The sequence below is a fragment of the Lutra lutra genome, chromosome 13 (genome assembly GCF_902655055.1).
Source record: "Lutra lutra chromosome 13, mLutLut1.2, whole genome shotgun sequence".
Taxonomy (NCBI): domain Eukaryota; kingdom Metazoa; phylum Chordata; class Mammalia; order Carnivora; family Mustelidae; genus Lutra; species Lutra lutra.
The window spans coordinates 83,861,761-83,876,413 of NC_062290.1; the positions used below are offsets into that span (position 1 = coordinate 83,861,761).

At 37.8% G+C, this 14,653-nt stretch overlaps 1 protein-coding gene across 3 annotated transcripts in view; it reads right to left on the minus strand.

Annotated features, from left to right (window-relative positions):
• RC3H2 (ring finger and CCCH-type domains 2) overlaps positions 1-14,394 on the minus strand; it is a 54,218-nt gene extending 39,824 nt beyond the window's left edge. For 2 of the 3 annotated variants that reach the window (XM_047699846.1, XM_047699849.1), the window contains exons 1-4: positions 14,040-14,393; positions 6,721-7,018; positions 3,612-3,729; positions 310-543 (exon numbers count right to left, since the gene is read on the minus strand). In XM_047699846.1, coding sequence (XP_047555802.1) covers positions 310-543; positions 3,612-3,729; positions 6,721-6,951 — 583 coding nt within the window. In that variant the 5' untranslated portion in view covers positions 6,952-7,018; positions 14,040-14,393. Of the gene's footprint in view, positions 1-309; positions 544-3,611; positions 3,730-6,720; positions 7,019-14,039 lie in introns of all 3 variants that reach the window. The other variant, XM_047699847.1, reaches the window with a different exon arrangement.
• Between the last annotated feature and the right edge of the window lie 259 nt (positions 14,395-14,653).

Sequence of the window (14,653 nt, forward strand, 5' to 3'; positions counted from 1 at the left end):
AAAATTTCTTTCATTAAAAATCTGTATATGTGTATAATCTTTGGCCTCTCTAACTCCGTTCTTTAAATTATAAAAGTGGATCTGTGTCACTTCTTTTTAAGGCTGCTAAATACTAAATGAGAAATTTATTCTAAGATGTTACAGCACTATCACATAGATTATGATCACAAAAACTGATTTATCTCTAATTATGTCAAGATATGTAAAAATAAAGATGGGCTGAGTCTGGGGATTCTTAGCTAACTCTAGGAATTGTCATCCTCTTCCCCTGATAGCCAGTAAGAGAGATAAGATAGTGATCTATCTTACCTGGCCCCAGAAACTGGCATCCTCGAGCCCTGACAGCAGCCCACAGGTTGGCAGACAATTGCTGGGGATTCTGGTGCTGTAATATGAGTTCTGTTACAGTTCTTTCTCCAAGTGAACGGGCTGCTCGCATCGCTCTGACACGACCTTCTTCCTCCACCAGTTGACAGTTTACAAGTGTCACCAGTTTCCTTTGCATTGGACGGCTCAGTGCACTCTGGTTCAAACTAGCTACACCTTTAAGAGAAAGGAAAGAAAGTTTTTTCAATTAAATAAGACAAGTTAATTTTCGTTATCCATACTTAACTATGAAGCCATATTTTGTAATGAGTCCTTCTACTGTTTTAACAAGTGTGTCCTGAATCTATTTATTACTATTCTGTGGTAACAGGAGTCTAATTTGCAATTACTTCAAATTTTATTTAGGTATCCTGTCCTCTGAATTGTATGTGACCCTCAAGAGAGTACTTTGGATTTAGTTAGTCTGTTCTCCATCCAGTTAATTAATGAAAACTTTAATCAAAAGTATGATTAATAACAGCTCTAACTTTATTGTATACGTGACATTTAGAAATACAAATTAATAGCAAGCTCTTAGATCGTAATCCCTTTTCCTGAGGATATGCTCCAGCAATTCTTTCCTCTCTCCTGTATCATCACTTCTTCCCTTTCCATTTGACTGCTCCCATCAGCACAGAGTAAACACAAGCAGACTGTTATTTCATTCATTTAAAAATAAGTAAATCTTTTTATTCATCCATCTTTGCCTGACTCTGCCCCATTTCTTTCTTCTCTTTTATACCAAATTCTCTAGTATTGTCTATATTCACTATCTCCAAATTCCTTGCTTCACAATATTTAAAACCTATTCCAATCAAGTTGTTGCTACTATCACTTCATCAAAACTGCCTGTTCATGACAATTACCTCTACTCTGCTAAGTCAATGGTCAATTCTCAGTCCTTTACCTTACTTCACCTTCAGCCCTCAACACAGATGATCCTCCTAATTCCTTTAAACACTTTCTTTACTTGGCTGTAAATACTACCTGTATGTTAAGGACTCCCAAAGATAGTTTCTATACCTCATTCCTTAACATATATCCATTGGTTACTCAATAGCATCCAAATGAAGATTTGACACCAAACATAACATGACTAAAACTGGTGATCTTCCCATCTAAACTTGATCTATCTTCAGTATTCCTTGTCTAGGTTGATGGTAATCTCTTTTTCTAGGTGCTCAGACCCCAAAGCCCAGGAGTCATCTTTGATTCTGCTCTTTCTCTCACGCCCCACACACCATAATTCAGGAAATCCTCTTGATTCTACCTTCAAAATATATTCACGCCATTCACTTCTAACTACCTCCACTGCTACTCTTGGCCCATTAGCCTATAAGCCAATACCCTGCTCCCCTTTACACTCACCCTCACCCTTTCACACCGCATTCTCAACAAAGCAGCTACACAGAGCCTAGGATTGTGTCACTCCTCTGCTTAAAACCCTAGAATGAATCCCCAGTTTCACTTGGAGTAAAAGTTCAAATATTTAAAATGGCTTGCAAGTCTACACGTTATCTGGTCTTACTACTTCCTTTCATCTATGTCCTACTGCTCTCCCCTTAACACACACTACTCCAGGCACACTCTCCTATTATTGTTCTTTGAAAATACTAGGCATGCCTTGGGGACTTTACTACTGCCTCTCTGGAAAAGTCCTTTTTTTTTTTTCCTTTCAAGATTTATTTATTTATTTGAGAGAGAAAGAATACAGGGGAGAGAGAATCCTAAGCGGACACTATGCTGAGCACAGAGCCCGACATGGGGCTCCATCTCAGGACCCTGAGATCATGACCTGAACCAAAACCAAGAGCCGGACACTTAACTGACTGTGCCACTCAGGTGCCCCATCTTTACTGCCTCTCTGGAACACTCTTTTCCCAGGAACCTACTTGCCTATCTCACCTCTTTCATCTCAAGTTTAGAAGCTAACTTCTTAAAGCACCTTCTGTAAAACTTCAATCTGGCCTTATCCCCTCACCCGGACATTTCTGATCCCTCTAAATATATTTTTACTTTCATAATGATTATCAATCATAACATACTAAGTAATTTTTATTATGTTTACCATTTATTATACTTTTTCCCTTTTCTAAAATGTAAGCGCTATAATGGCAAGCATTTTTTTTTATGCAAGCATTTTTATTCATATAAGCCAAATACAAAAATACTGCCCAGCACTTAGTACATGCTTGTTAGGTATCTTTTCAATAAATGAATGACTGAATTAATGAGGTAGATAGGCTGTTTCTCAAGGAAATCACTATGTCCTCAGTATTCAACAGCATAAAGCACAGAGCAGGTATAAAATAAATACTTGATTGATTCATCTATGATGTGTGGGTCACTACATATGCAGTGATGAACAAATCAGAATTCTGTTTCTGTCACAACACTTAAAATAATTTATTGCACTTATATGCCTATCTCCCTCAACAGACTGTGGGCTCTGTGAAGGCAGGGACCCTAACCACAGCAAGTGCTCAATAAAATTGAATGAATGATTGAATGAATACATGAAATTGTCTTAGTATGACTTATCAAAATTAATATTCTGCTACAGCACTATTACTTTAATGAATGGGAACTGTAGAAATCTCAATATGTAGTGTCTGATGAATTCTTAAAATAGTAACAATACCGGTTATTTTCAGAAAATGATATAATGTTCTCCATCAGAAAGTTTTCCAAGAATTGTCCAAACTTTTTTAAAACTCAAAATTAGGGGCGCCTGGGGGGCTCAGTTGGTTAAGCATCTGCCCTCAACTCAGGTCATGATCTCAGGGTCCTGGGATTGAGCCCCGCATCTGGCTCTCTGCTCAGCAGGGAGCCTGCTTCTCCCTTTCCCTCTGCCTGCTGCTCTGCCTACTTGTGCTCTCCCTCTGTCAAATAAATAAATAAATAAATAAATAAATATCTTTAAAACAAAACAAAACTCAAAATTATTTAATAAGGTATCAACATTAAGTCTTTCAAAGAAAATGTATTACCAAATCCTGCTCACCAGTAAAAAGACTTTTTTTTTTTTTTAAAGATTTTTATTTATTTATTTATTTGATAGACAGAGATCACAAGCAGGCAGAGAGGCAGGCAGAGAGACAGGAGGAAGCAGGCTCCCTGCTGAGCAGAGAGCCCGATGCGGGACTCGATCCCAGGACTCCGAGATCACGACCTGAGCCGAAGGCAGCGGCTTAACCCACTGAGCCACCCAGGCGCCCCAGTAAAAAGACTTTTTATGAACTTACCTTTACCTCCACTTAGTGGTTTCAAGTAGAGTGCCAAATCCTCAACACATTTCTTTGCAACCTCATAGTGTTTATTCTCACCTAGATTACTTAACTTTATTGACTGATGATCTGGTACCTAAAAACAAAGAAAAATCGATGAAATACATTCATCCAGCTCATGGAACTATTATTTACATATTTGATAATAATCTTGGTGAATATAAAATTATAATACAGAGACAATACATCAAAGTAGCTTAAGCAAAATTAAAGCAGAACACCTAGCCAAACTGCCTTCCAAGAAGAACCAAGGTGACAATACTTAATAGCAGGGACTCAGTGTATTAATAAATGGAAAAAGCAGCAGGTAGTTAATATTGTATTAATATTAATTTCTTTGGCACCTGGGTGGCTCAGTTGGTTAAGCAACTGCCTTCAGCTCACGATCCTGGAGTCCCAGGACTGAGTCCTGCATCGGGCTCCCTGCTCAGCAGGGAGTCTGCTTTTCCCTCTCTCTCTGCCCTTCGCCCCTCTCATGGTCTCTCTCTCACTCTGAAATCAGTAAATACAATCTTTAAAAAATATATTAAATTTCTTAAGCTTGATAACTATGCTATAATTTTGACAGATGTTAACATTAGGGGAAATTGCAGAAAGTTATACAGGCTCTCTGTACACTATTTTTTGTAACTTTTAAAAAAGTATTTCAAAATAACTAGGAAAAAAGTACTTAGCACCCTCTCACTATATAATTTACTTATTACATTTATTGATAATGGTCTGTCCCCTTTTTGTAGAATAGAAGCAACACAAGACACAGTATTTTTTTTTTTTTTAAAGTAGGCTCCATGCCCAGCATGGAACTCAGTGTGGGGCTTAAATTCACAACTCTGAGATCAAGACCTGAGCTGAAATCAATAGTCAGATGCTCAACTGACTGAGCCACCCAGGAGCCCCAAGACACAGTATTTTTTTTTTTTTAAGATTCTATTTATTTATTTGACAGACAGAGATCACAAGTAGGCAGAGAGGTAGGCAGAGAGTGAGGAAGGGAAGCAGGCTCCCTGCTGAGTAGAGAGCCCAATGTAGGGCTTGATCCCAGGACCCTGGATCATGACCGGAGCTAAAGGCAGAGGCTTTAACCCACTGAGCCATCCAGGCACCCTCAAAACACAGTATTCTTAATGAAAGGTCAAAACTTGGGCATCAACTACAGCTCTGCCACTTCTATGAGTGATCTTGAGTAAATTACTTAAGAGCTCCAACTCATGGTTTTCCTATATGAAATATGGAGATAAAAATCTCTATTTCATATTGCCACTATGAAAATTCATTTTAATCCAACAAATATTGGTATTTGTGGAGTACTTTAACATGTTCCAAGCACAGTTTTGGGCATTAGGCATCTATCAGTAAGCAAAACAGTTAAAATTTCTTGCCCTTGTAGAGCTTACATTCTCATGAAGAGAGGATGGAGCCAATAGATCAAAAAACATAATAAATAAATAGGTAGTATGATAGAAACTGGTCAGTAAAAATTACACGGCAAGGAAAAGGGGGATCAGGAGTGCTGGAGAGGAGCTGCAATTTTAACAGGGGTGGTCAGGATAGGCTTCCTTGGGAATCATGACATTTGAATAAAGACTTGAAAAAGGAGAGGTAACAAACATTCTAGGAAAAGATAACAGAAGCTACAAAATCCCTCAGTAGGTACTTTTAACAATTTAACAATGGGCTAGGAAGCAATATAGCTTAAGCAGAAAGACTGAAGTCTATGGTAGTCGTAGGTGGGGCTTTAAAGGTAACAGAAATCACACTGTATAGGCCTGTAGGCGATTAAGGACCAACTGACAGGACATTTATAAATGATAAAACATAATACCTGACCTATATAGCAGGCACTAAATAAATGGTAGATGGCTAGTATTATTACCAAGAGTCTACGGTATTCATGGATCTAAGATGCCACTGTTTACAAAACGCACTGTTATTTTACATGCCATTAAGAAAAATTGTTGCCAATTATGACATACTATTGATTATAGATGCATCTTGATTTCACAGTGTCTAACTGAATTATGAACATTGAAAAGAAATAGGTTTTAAAATAAAAACTTCAAATATCAAGATACTAAAAGAATGGAATATTTTTAATTCACTGAATTTTCCAAGAAGTGATTAATCAGAAAAGTCCTTACTTTCTTGCTTTAATATATAGTGCATGATGTACAGAATTTCATCTTCTTCCTCACCTGTAAAATGGGGATAATAACTACCTGAAGAGCTAATGGAAAGAATTAGTAATAATAGATGTTGAATACTTACTATCATACCTAACATAAAGCAAGCCCTTATTAAATGGAAAGTATTTTAAGTCTAGGGTCTTGGTCTGATTCAGTAAAAAGATTATAAACAAGAAATACTAATTTTATAACACATGAGCATAAAAACTGTGCAGAATTTGTTACTGATATTCCAGAAACTGTTTTTCTATATATACATCCCTAAATAGACCTTATTTTCTCATTTGTAATATCATCCTAAAAGTCAAGTGAAGTTAAAAAAAAAAAAAAAGACTCTAAAACCTCCATTTGAGGGCCCTAGTTGGTTGGTACCTAGCCAAAGCTTTGATTATATTTCTTTTCATATCACGTAATGAATATGCTTATTTAAAAATGTTCCTTATTGGGGCGCCTGGGTGGCTCAGTGGGTTAAGCCGCTGCCTTCGGCTCAGGTCGTGATCTCAGGGTCCTGGGATCGAGCCCTGCATCGGGCTCTCTGCTCAGCAGGGAACCTGCTTCCTCCTCTCTCTCTGTCTGCCTCTCTGCCTGCTTGTGATCTCTGTCTGTCAAATAAATTAAAAAAAAAAAAAAAAAAAAAAGTTCCTTATCCACCAAAATCACTTATAAACATAAATTTTGACCACTGCACTGAACACAAACACATTAACTATAATGGAATTTTAAACATTATCTAAAGGAAATCTTTTGCAGAATATAATCATGACATCAGGTACACTGAATATTTTTGCGGTCTCAAGTATCACTAGACACACTTTGTACCCCCTTAATGAACAAAGTTCTCTAATTATTACATATACCAAATTAGTAAAATCTTGAAAGCTTACCTGGGCTCCAACTAACTGGAGAAGTGCGAAGTTGACAGGAAGCACATCAATGTCTGTGTTGATGGCAGTCTGGTCAAAAGGACAAGCTTTTCGGTGAAGTTTATTCAAGCAGGTCTTGCAAACAGTGTGTGAACAACCTAAACTTATGGGTTTGTGCACATTCTCATCAAATTCATTATAGCAGATTGGACAGGACAGAAATTCTGTCCATTGAGCTGCCTGCACAGGCATTGTGGAAGCTGGATGCTCGGGTTAGCAGTCTAGCAGATCATTATTTTGCTGTGTAGTGTTTTGTAAGCTGGAAATGGACAAAAGTAAGAATTAACAACATATTCATCATTCACCTTTTAAGAGTTACTGCTTAAGTCAACCATCATAGCTTTAAAATCTAAAACACTCTGAATAATTTTATATGGTTTAGATGTCTTTTTCTTTAAATCTATTTGCTGAATTTGTTAAATTTCTGAAATTTTGTCCAGAAACAATATCTAAATAGTATCCTTTTCAACTAAACATGTTTATATTGGTTGCTCAAGTTAACAGTGGACTCTCAAAACTTTTATGTATTTTTCTTAATGACCACATCAAATAAGTAGATAAACTTTCAATGTTTCACTTTTAGAATACAAACTACTTTGGACTGCTTGGGGTTTTCTGGATAGCTACTATCCCCAAACATATTAAGAAATGGTCTAAGAGTTACTGGACTTTGAAAACTATTGATCTAAAGAATATCATAGTGAGTCAAGTGTCATAGTGAGGCAAGCTACCTGCATGACCAAGTCAGACAATGTTCGACTCGGGAGCTTCATGAAAGAGGAAATCTCTGGTCAAGATTTGACTACGAGGCTAACAAAGGTACCGAAAATCAAATTATCTGAGATGATGATAGAGCAGCTTGTCAGGAAAAAAAAAAGGTGCTAACCTTAAGATACAGAAATACAGTGCCAAAGTTGAAAAAAATTGTCTTACAAATCTAGAATGTGGTTCCCTACAATACTTTTGACAAAACATATCTTTTAGTAAGATAGAGCTATAGATAAACAACCCCAAATTGTCAGGTCCAATGAGCAAGATATGGGAAGAATAAAGCAATATTCTCATCTAATAATTCTAATCAGAAAAAAAAGCAAAATATAAATTTTTATCTTTACATATGATTAAAAGGCACATGGAAAAAAATGATAAAATTCTTTTTCCTAAGATTAAAATGTTTATTCCGTGATTTATAATAAAATAAAATATTTGGTATCAAAACTATATGCACTCTAACTTGAAATCTTTAGATACCTCACTTGAACACTACATTTCACAAACTTTTTATATTTTCCAATTCAAAACTTACATAAGTCGGACAAAGGCTCTCTGGTGAACAGAAATCTAGGTATTTAGGGCAATTAAACAGCCACTACTTTATTTCCTAAGAATGTTTACCAACCCAAATATCTTAGTTCCACAGAAATTAGATGTTTAAAACCTTAGTCATACTCAAGACAGAAAAAGTATGTAAATGATGATTCTCCAATATCTCCACATCCAAATGAAGAATTCTGTTAGCCTTTATTTTGCTTCTATGTTCAACAAAAACTAAGGTTTCAAAAAATATCTTGGTAAATAAATCACAGGGCTTGTTATATTAAAAGCACCCTGTACAAATTTCTCCTCAAACAGTTCTAATGTAAAGTTCTAATATTTTTATTTTTAAACTAGCAAAATCTTGCAAGTTATACTTAATTTTATACCTTTTACCTTATACCCTTACATTGCCACATCTAGTAATGCCATCAATCTTAAACCTGATTAATCTGCTTCCAACTTCAGAGATGAGCACTGAACAGGTGAACATACCACTTCTTTAAACTATTTAACATTTGAAATGTTCCGTTTTCCAGGTTGTAGAATTATACAAGGAAAAGGCCTCTGAGGAAGAAGGCATTTTATCTTGAATCTACTACTGAAAGCCCTAATGTAGTTAATAACCTGAACTGATACATTATTTATCAAAACAAGACACTGCATCTATTTTTTCATAATGGCCACCTGTTTGGAAATGCTATAATTTTGTGGGTTATGGTATCACAGACACTGGGTAACAGGACACTAGTAGAAAACAATTTTCCTTATTTCATTTTCCAAGATCATCCTAAAAAACTTTACATTAGTAAATGAGTAGGGGGTGGGAGAAGCCATTTAAGTTTGAACTAAACATAAAAATGCTATCTTTCATATTTTCTTTCACCTGTTAGTTTTCAAGTGTTTCATACTACTCCAGAATATAATTAATAGTTTTATGTTATAATATCCCACATGTGTTTCCAGGTCTACAAACACCAGATACTGTAATATAATTAATGCTGAGAAGTTTGACTTCTAGTAGAAACTGAACTAATACCTTTAAAAAAAAAAAAAAAGAAAGAAAAATTCTGCCAAAACTTGTCAGTAATTCTGCCAAATTCTCCTGCTATGTGTCAGAGTCTAACTTTCTGACAGGAAAATATGTACTGAATTCTCCTTATATAAGTCATAAGGAAAAGTTTGATTTTTTAAAATGTGTTTTCTTCAGTACCATTATTAATAAATTCTAGATTCCTCAATTAAGATAAAGAGAAGATAAAATTTTATCTAAAACACAGAAGTAGCTTATATAGTCCACCGAAATTTTAAATTCACGATAGCAAAAGTGACTTTCATTTCTTTTTTTTTTTGTCTTTCATTTCTTTAAAAAAGGTACTTCATAAACATTTACCTAGGAAGTATTTTTATAACCCAAAATGATAAATAGCTTATTGTCTTTATAATTTAACAATCATCTACATGAACCATAGCAAGCAAAGAATATATACTGATGTATAAGACTTCCAGATTTATACTAATAATTCCATAGTAACTTACTTGACTCTATGGAAGTCTAAATTGCTAATAACACTTAGAGTTAAGAGTCAAATATCAAACTTGAAGATACTCCCAAAACATCTCAAAGTGAGATAAAATGGGTTAAAAAGTCAAAACTCAAAACAAACAAAAAGCCCACAACTCTAAATACGTAAAGAGACTATTTAGGAAAACCATTCTAATTAAATTACTTGAATTAACTAAGTAACTTTCAGTTACTTGTTAGTAAAATTGAAGAAGAACAGCAATATAGAGAAGAGAAGAAACATTCCATTACAGTGCGACCTTAAAAAGATTTTCCTGAAGTAATTTTCCAGGCTGTAAGTTCCCTGTTATGAATACTAACTTGTAAAATAGAAAGAGTAATTAATAGGCTTCTCTTATATGATGCAAATTATACATTGCTTTATTATGAGCAAGCTGCATACCAGCTAAGTACTCTCAATTTTTGTTATTAGTCCACCATGACATTATGCAGCCAGTTCTGGACTATGCCACCTGATTTTAAAATGCCAGAATAAAGCTTATAATTCCTTCACTACTGTATAATAAAAAGTATCTAGTATTTTACAATTCTCTTCATAAAAATGTAAACATTAGGGCTCAAGTCTGTTAAGACATTCATTGTTTTCATTTTCTTTCATCTACGTGAGGAATTTAAGCTACTGAAAAGTACTGAGAAGTACTTCTCAATTCAGAAACCTTACAAATAATTAGTTTAGACTTCAAAAATTATATTTAAAGCATCAGGTACAAATGAGACCTTAGCCTATAAAACAGCAAACAAAACCAATGGAAATAATGTACAAACTCTAAAACTCCGCACTCAAACATACTAAAGGGACTGGAGGAAAAAGGAATTGAAGTACAGTTTTAAAGACTGCTATTATAAGTGACTTTAGTATAAGTTAGCAAAGTATAAGACTCAACTTTTTCTTAAATTCACACTGAGACCGAACTCAGTTTTTTATTTTATTTTTTAAAGATTTTATTTATTTATTTGTCAGTGAGAGAGAGACAGAGAGCAAAAGCAGGGGGAGTGGCAGGCAGAGGGAGAAGGAGAAGCAGGCTCCCGGCAAAGTAGGGGGAGCCCAATGTAGGACTCCATCCCAGCATCCTGGGATCATGATCTGAGCCAAAGGCAGACAGACTTTAACTGACTGAGCCACCAGGGCATCCCATAAACTCAGTTTTTTAATCAGTATAAGATTTAACTTCTCATGTCTTCTAGTATAACACAAATACAATCATTTTCTATTTTAATTAGCATATCCAATAAAGATTTGCTTTAGTGATGACAAGACAGGAACAATACTTATTTTTGAGACAGAACTTACTCACCTCTGCCTATCACTAAGCCACTTGAGAACTTTATCCTTCATATTACCCAAGTCATTAGTCTTTTGATTACTCTGATTGCAAGATGATACTCTGTCAGGAAATTTTTGGTTTTCAAGTGCTTACTTTTATTCAGGTAATTTACTTCTCAGAAGAGCAGTGTTGTTTTAAACAGTGCTATCTAGGGGCACCTGGGTGGCTCAGTTGGTTAAGCAACTGCCTTCGTCTCAGGTCATGATCCCCAGGTCCTGGGATCAAGTCCCACATCGGGCTCCCCGACTCTGCGGGAAGCCTTCTTCTCCTTCTCCCTGTCTGCCACTCCCCCTGCTTGTGCTCTCATTCTCTCTCTGTCAAAGAAATAAAATTTTTAAAAATAATAATAAAATGAACAGTGCTGTCTAATAGAAACACAATGTGAGCTACAAGTAATTTAAAGTTTTCTAGTAGTCATTAAAAAAGGGAAAACAGGGGCGTCTGGGTGGCTCAGTGGGTTGGGCCGCTGCCTTCGGCTCAGGTCACGATCTCCGAGTCCTGGGATCGAGTCCCGCATCGGGCTCTCTGCTCAGCGGGGAGCCTGCTTCCTCCTGTCTCTCTGCCTGACTCTCTGCCTGCTTGTGATCTCTCTCTGTCAAATAAATAAATAAAATCTTTTAAAAAAAAAAAAAAGGAAAACATGAAAATAATTTTAATAATATAATTTAACCCAGTTTATCTAAAATATCATTTCGACATGTAATTAACATAAAAAATTATTAAGGTAGCTTCAATTATTATTTTTTTGCACAAGGTCTCTGAAATCTGGTGTGTATTTTATTTTACATTTATACCACATCTCAACTCACACTGGCCACATTTCAAGTGCTCAATTGCCACATGTGGCTATTGACTTGTACTGGACAGTGCTATTCCAGAGTACTTAAAATTATACAGCAATAATCAAAAGTAATATTTATTAAGAATTTGAGGTGAGGGGCGCCCGGGTGGCTCAGGGGATTAAAACCTCTGCCTTCGGCTCAGGTCATGATCCTAGGGTCCTGGGATCGAGTCCCGCATCGGGCTCTCTGCTCAGCAGGGAGCCTGCTTCCTCCTCTCTCTCTGCCTGCCTCTCTGCCTACTTGTGTTCTCTGTCAAATAAATAAATAAAAATCTTAAAAAAAAAAAAAAAGAATTTGAGGTGAAAGTCACAACTACACTTAAGAAGTTTTCACAAAACTAGAAAACCTGAGAAACATAAAGATGTAACTTAAGAGTTACCAGATTGGATGCAAAACATTACTTTTAATTTTCAGCTAGCTTTATTTTACCACATGCTTCCTTTTTCCATAACTAGAAAGTGAAACTTCAATGCAGTCCAACCAAAACAGTAAGTGCTTATTATAATAAGGCCTTGTTGTAAGTTTATTTAGCATTCTTAGATACTGCATATAGCTTCAAAGTTCTATTTCCGAACACAAAATTTTGTGTTAAAAGAAAGCTTTCCCCACCAGAAGAATTTTTGTCAGCTTTTTCAGACTGGAAGATACAGCAAATTACAAAAGCAGAACATGAATTAATGAAAACATATGAACAAAGGACATAAGTCTTATATGTCAGGTCAACACAACAGTAATAACAGATCAGGGATAACTCAGAGGATCCACTAATGAACATGACTGCAATTCAATCTTCAAATAATAGGAGGCAATTTGAATTTTAACATCCGCTTAACATTTTGTCCTTCTAGCAATTTTCCTAACTCTAAAATTTAGAAAACATGAATTTCCAAATTAACGAAAATAACATTTAAAAATTTGACAGGATTTAACGACCTCTCTTCCTTCAAAAACTAATGGGGAAGTAAACAGCAAAAGAAAAGGATGTTTTAACAGTGGTGTTGCTTTATAGATAGATAAAAGAAGGTAATAATAGCAAAATCCATAAACTTTTCTTAATGTTTGAAGAAGCCTTAACTAAATTTGTGTATTTAACTAGAAAAAGGCTGCACAGGCTAACTAAAACATTTTGTTTTTTTTGCTTTTGGGTGAAATCATATCAGTGTAGCATAGCAACGTTTGCATTCTCAGGTTAATCAAAAGCTCCTATTAGAACTTAATAGTTTGACTAATACAAAAATGGAGAAAAGATTACTTAAGCACTTTAGCAGTTTGGGGGAGAGTAGGAATTAAAAAGGGGCCCAGGTAAGGAGAGAGCAGGAGCTAAAAGAAGGGAACCTAGATGGTTATTTAAAAATAAAACAGACTGGGAATCACGAGATCAGATCTACTTTATGTCAGTGATTACTTGAGACTATTTCGGTGTCAAGGTTCTACCTGCCGGTATCTTAAACTCCTCTGTGATTAGAAGGATGGAAATGACAGCTACTCTCATGTTCTCCCTTCCTGAAAGCTAAGAGCAGAGAAAAGTAGAGCTGCTTCTGAGAAACAAAGATGCTTTCTACCATTCTTCTAAGATGGTGGAAGAGTCTTCTTAAGAGGCTTCCCCAAGAAGGAAAAATGAAAGAGGGAAAGAAAGCCACAGCAGAATTCCGTGGCCGTGTTTCGTGCCATTGCTCCGTCACATTCACTGTGCAACCACTCTGGTCCGGCCATCTCCCTCCCAGGAGGTTAAGCCCTCCCAGGGCATTGTTTGGCCGCGGTCCCTATTTACCACTCAGATCGCCTCCACCATCCCTTCTCTGGGATCTCGCGAAGCCCCAGGACAGAACGCCGAAAAGCTAAGAGAGGGCTTGGTTTCGAGGACCTCCTCCAAAAGCCCTCTCGCCAGCTGGTGTAGAAAAGGGAGAGAGAACCCTGGCCTTTGCTTGGGTGGGTTCCTTAGGGGTCAGAGGCTTCTCCTCAGCCGGTGTCGAAGGGAGGTGGCCATTTGCGCCGGGCGCTCGGTATTGAAAAAGCCCTACCAGAGAGGGGCCTCCGCAGGCCCCGGACTCCGGGCCGGGTCCGAGTGTCAGGTGCGGCCCTCAGTTCCCAACCCTCGGGGCACCGGCGACGAAGCACATAGGCCCGGGGCTGAGACCGGTCTCCCGCCCGACTGCCGAGGACTTAGGGACCCGAGCTAGGGCCCCAGCCGCATCGTGCCCGCCCCCGCCCTACCTGTGGGGGCCCGGGCGGGGTCGCTAAGGGCCGCTCCCGGGAGCCCCGCGACGGCGCGGCTCGGAGACGGAGGCGCCTCGTCTCGCCGGGGCAGAGCTCGGCGGCGGTTTCACGACCTCAAACTCCATCGGGAGCTATAGGGACAGCCCCGTTGGCGGCGGCGGAGGCCGCGACGGGGCCTCCTCCTCCTCCCTCCGCCTCCGCCTCCTCCTCCTCTCCACGGAGGCGGTCCTGGAGGGATCCCGACCTAGCTCTCGCGAGAAGATACTGCCTCTTTCACGCGAGATCACGCAGGACTTGGCGTTAAAGAGGTGGAAGCAGAGAGTAGTAGCCCCCGCCACCTGGACTGCGCATCAGCTTCCCTCTGGTCGAGTCTAACCACCCCTGTCACGTGACTAGGGAGCCCCGGAGCACTGTGGGAGGTGCTGTTAGGAGGCCTAGACAAGCCGAAAAGGTTGATGGGAAACTCCCTGCACCTTCATCAGCGGTTTGAGTCGGCCTCCTAGACGCTGATGTGAAAGAGTCTTGACTCCCCTTGTGAAAAGGTAGTCTCCATTGAGCATGATCTGATATATCTGTATTATATTCTATGCACTCTCCGGTAATCAAATACT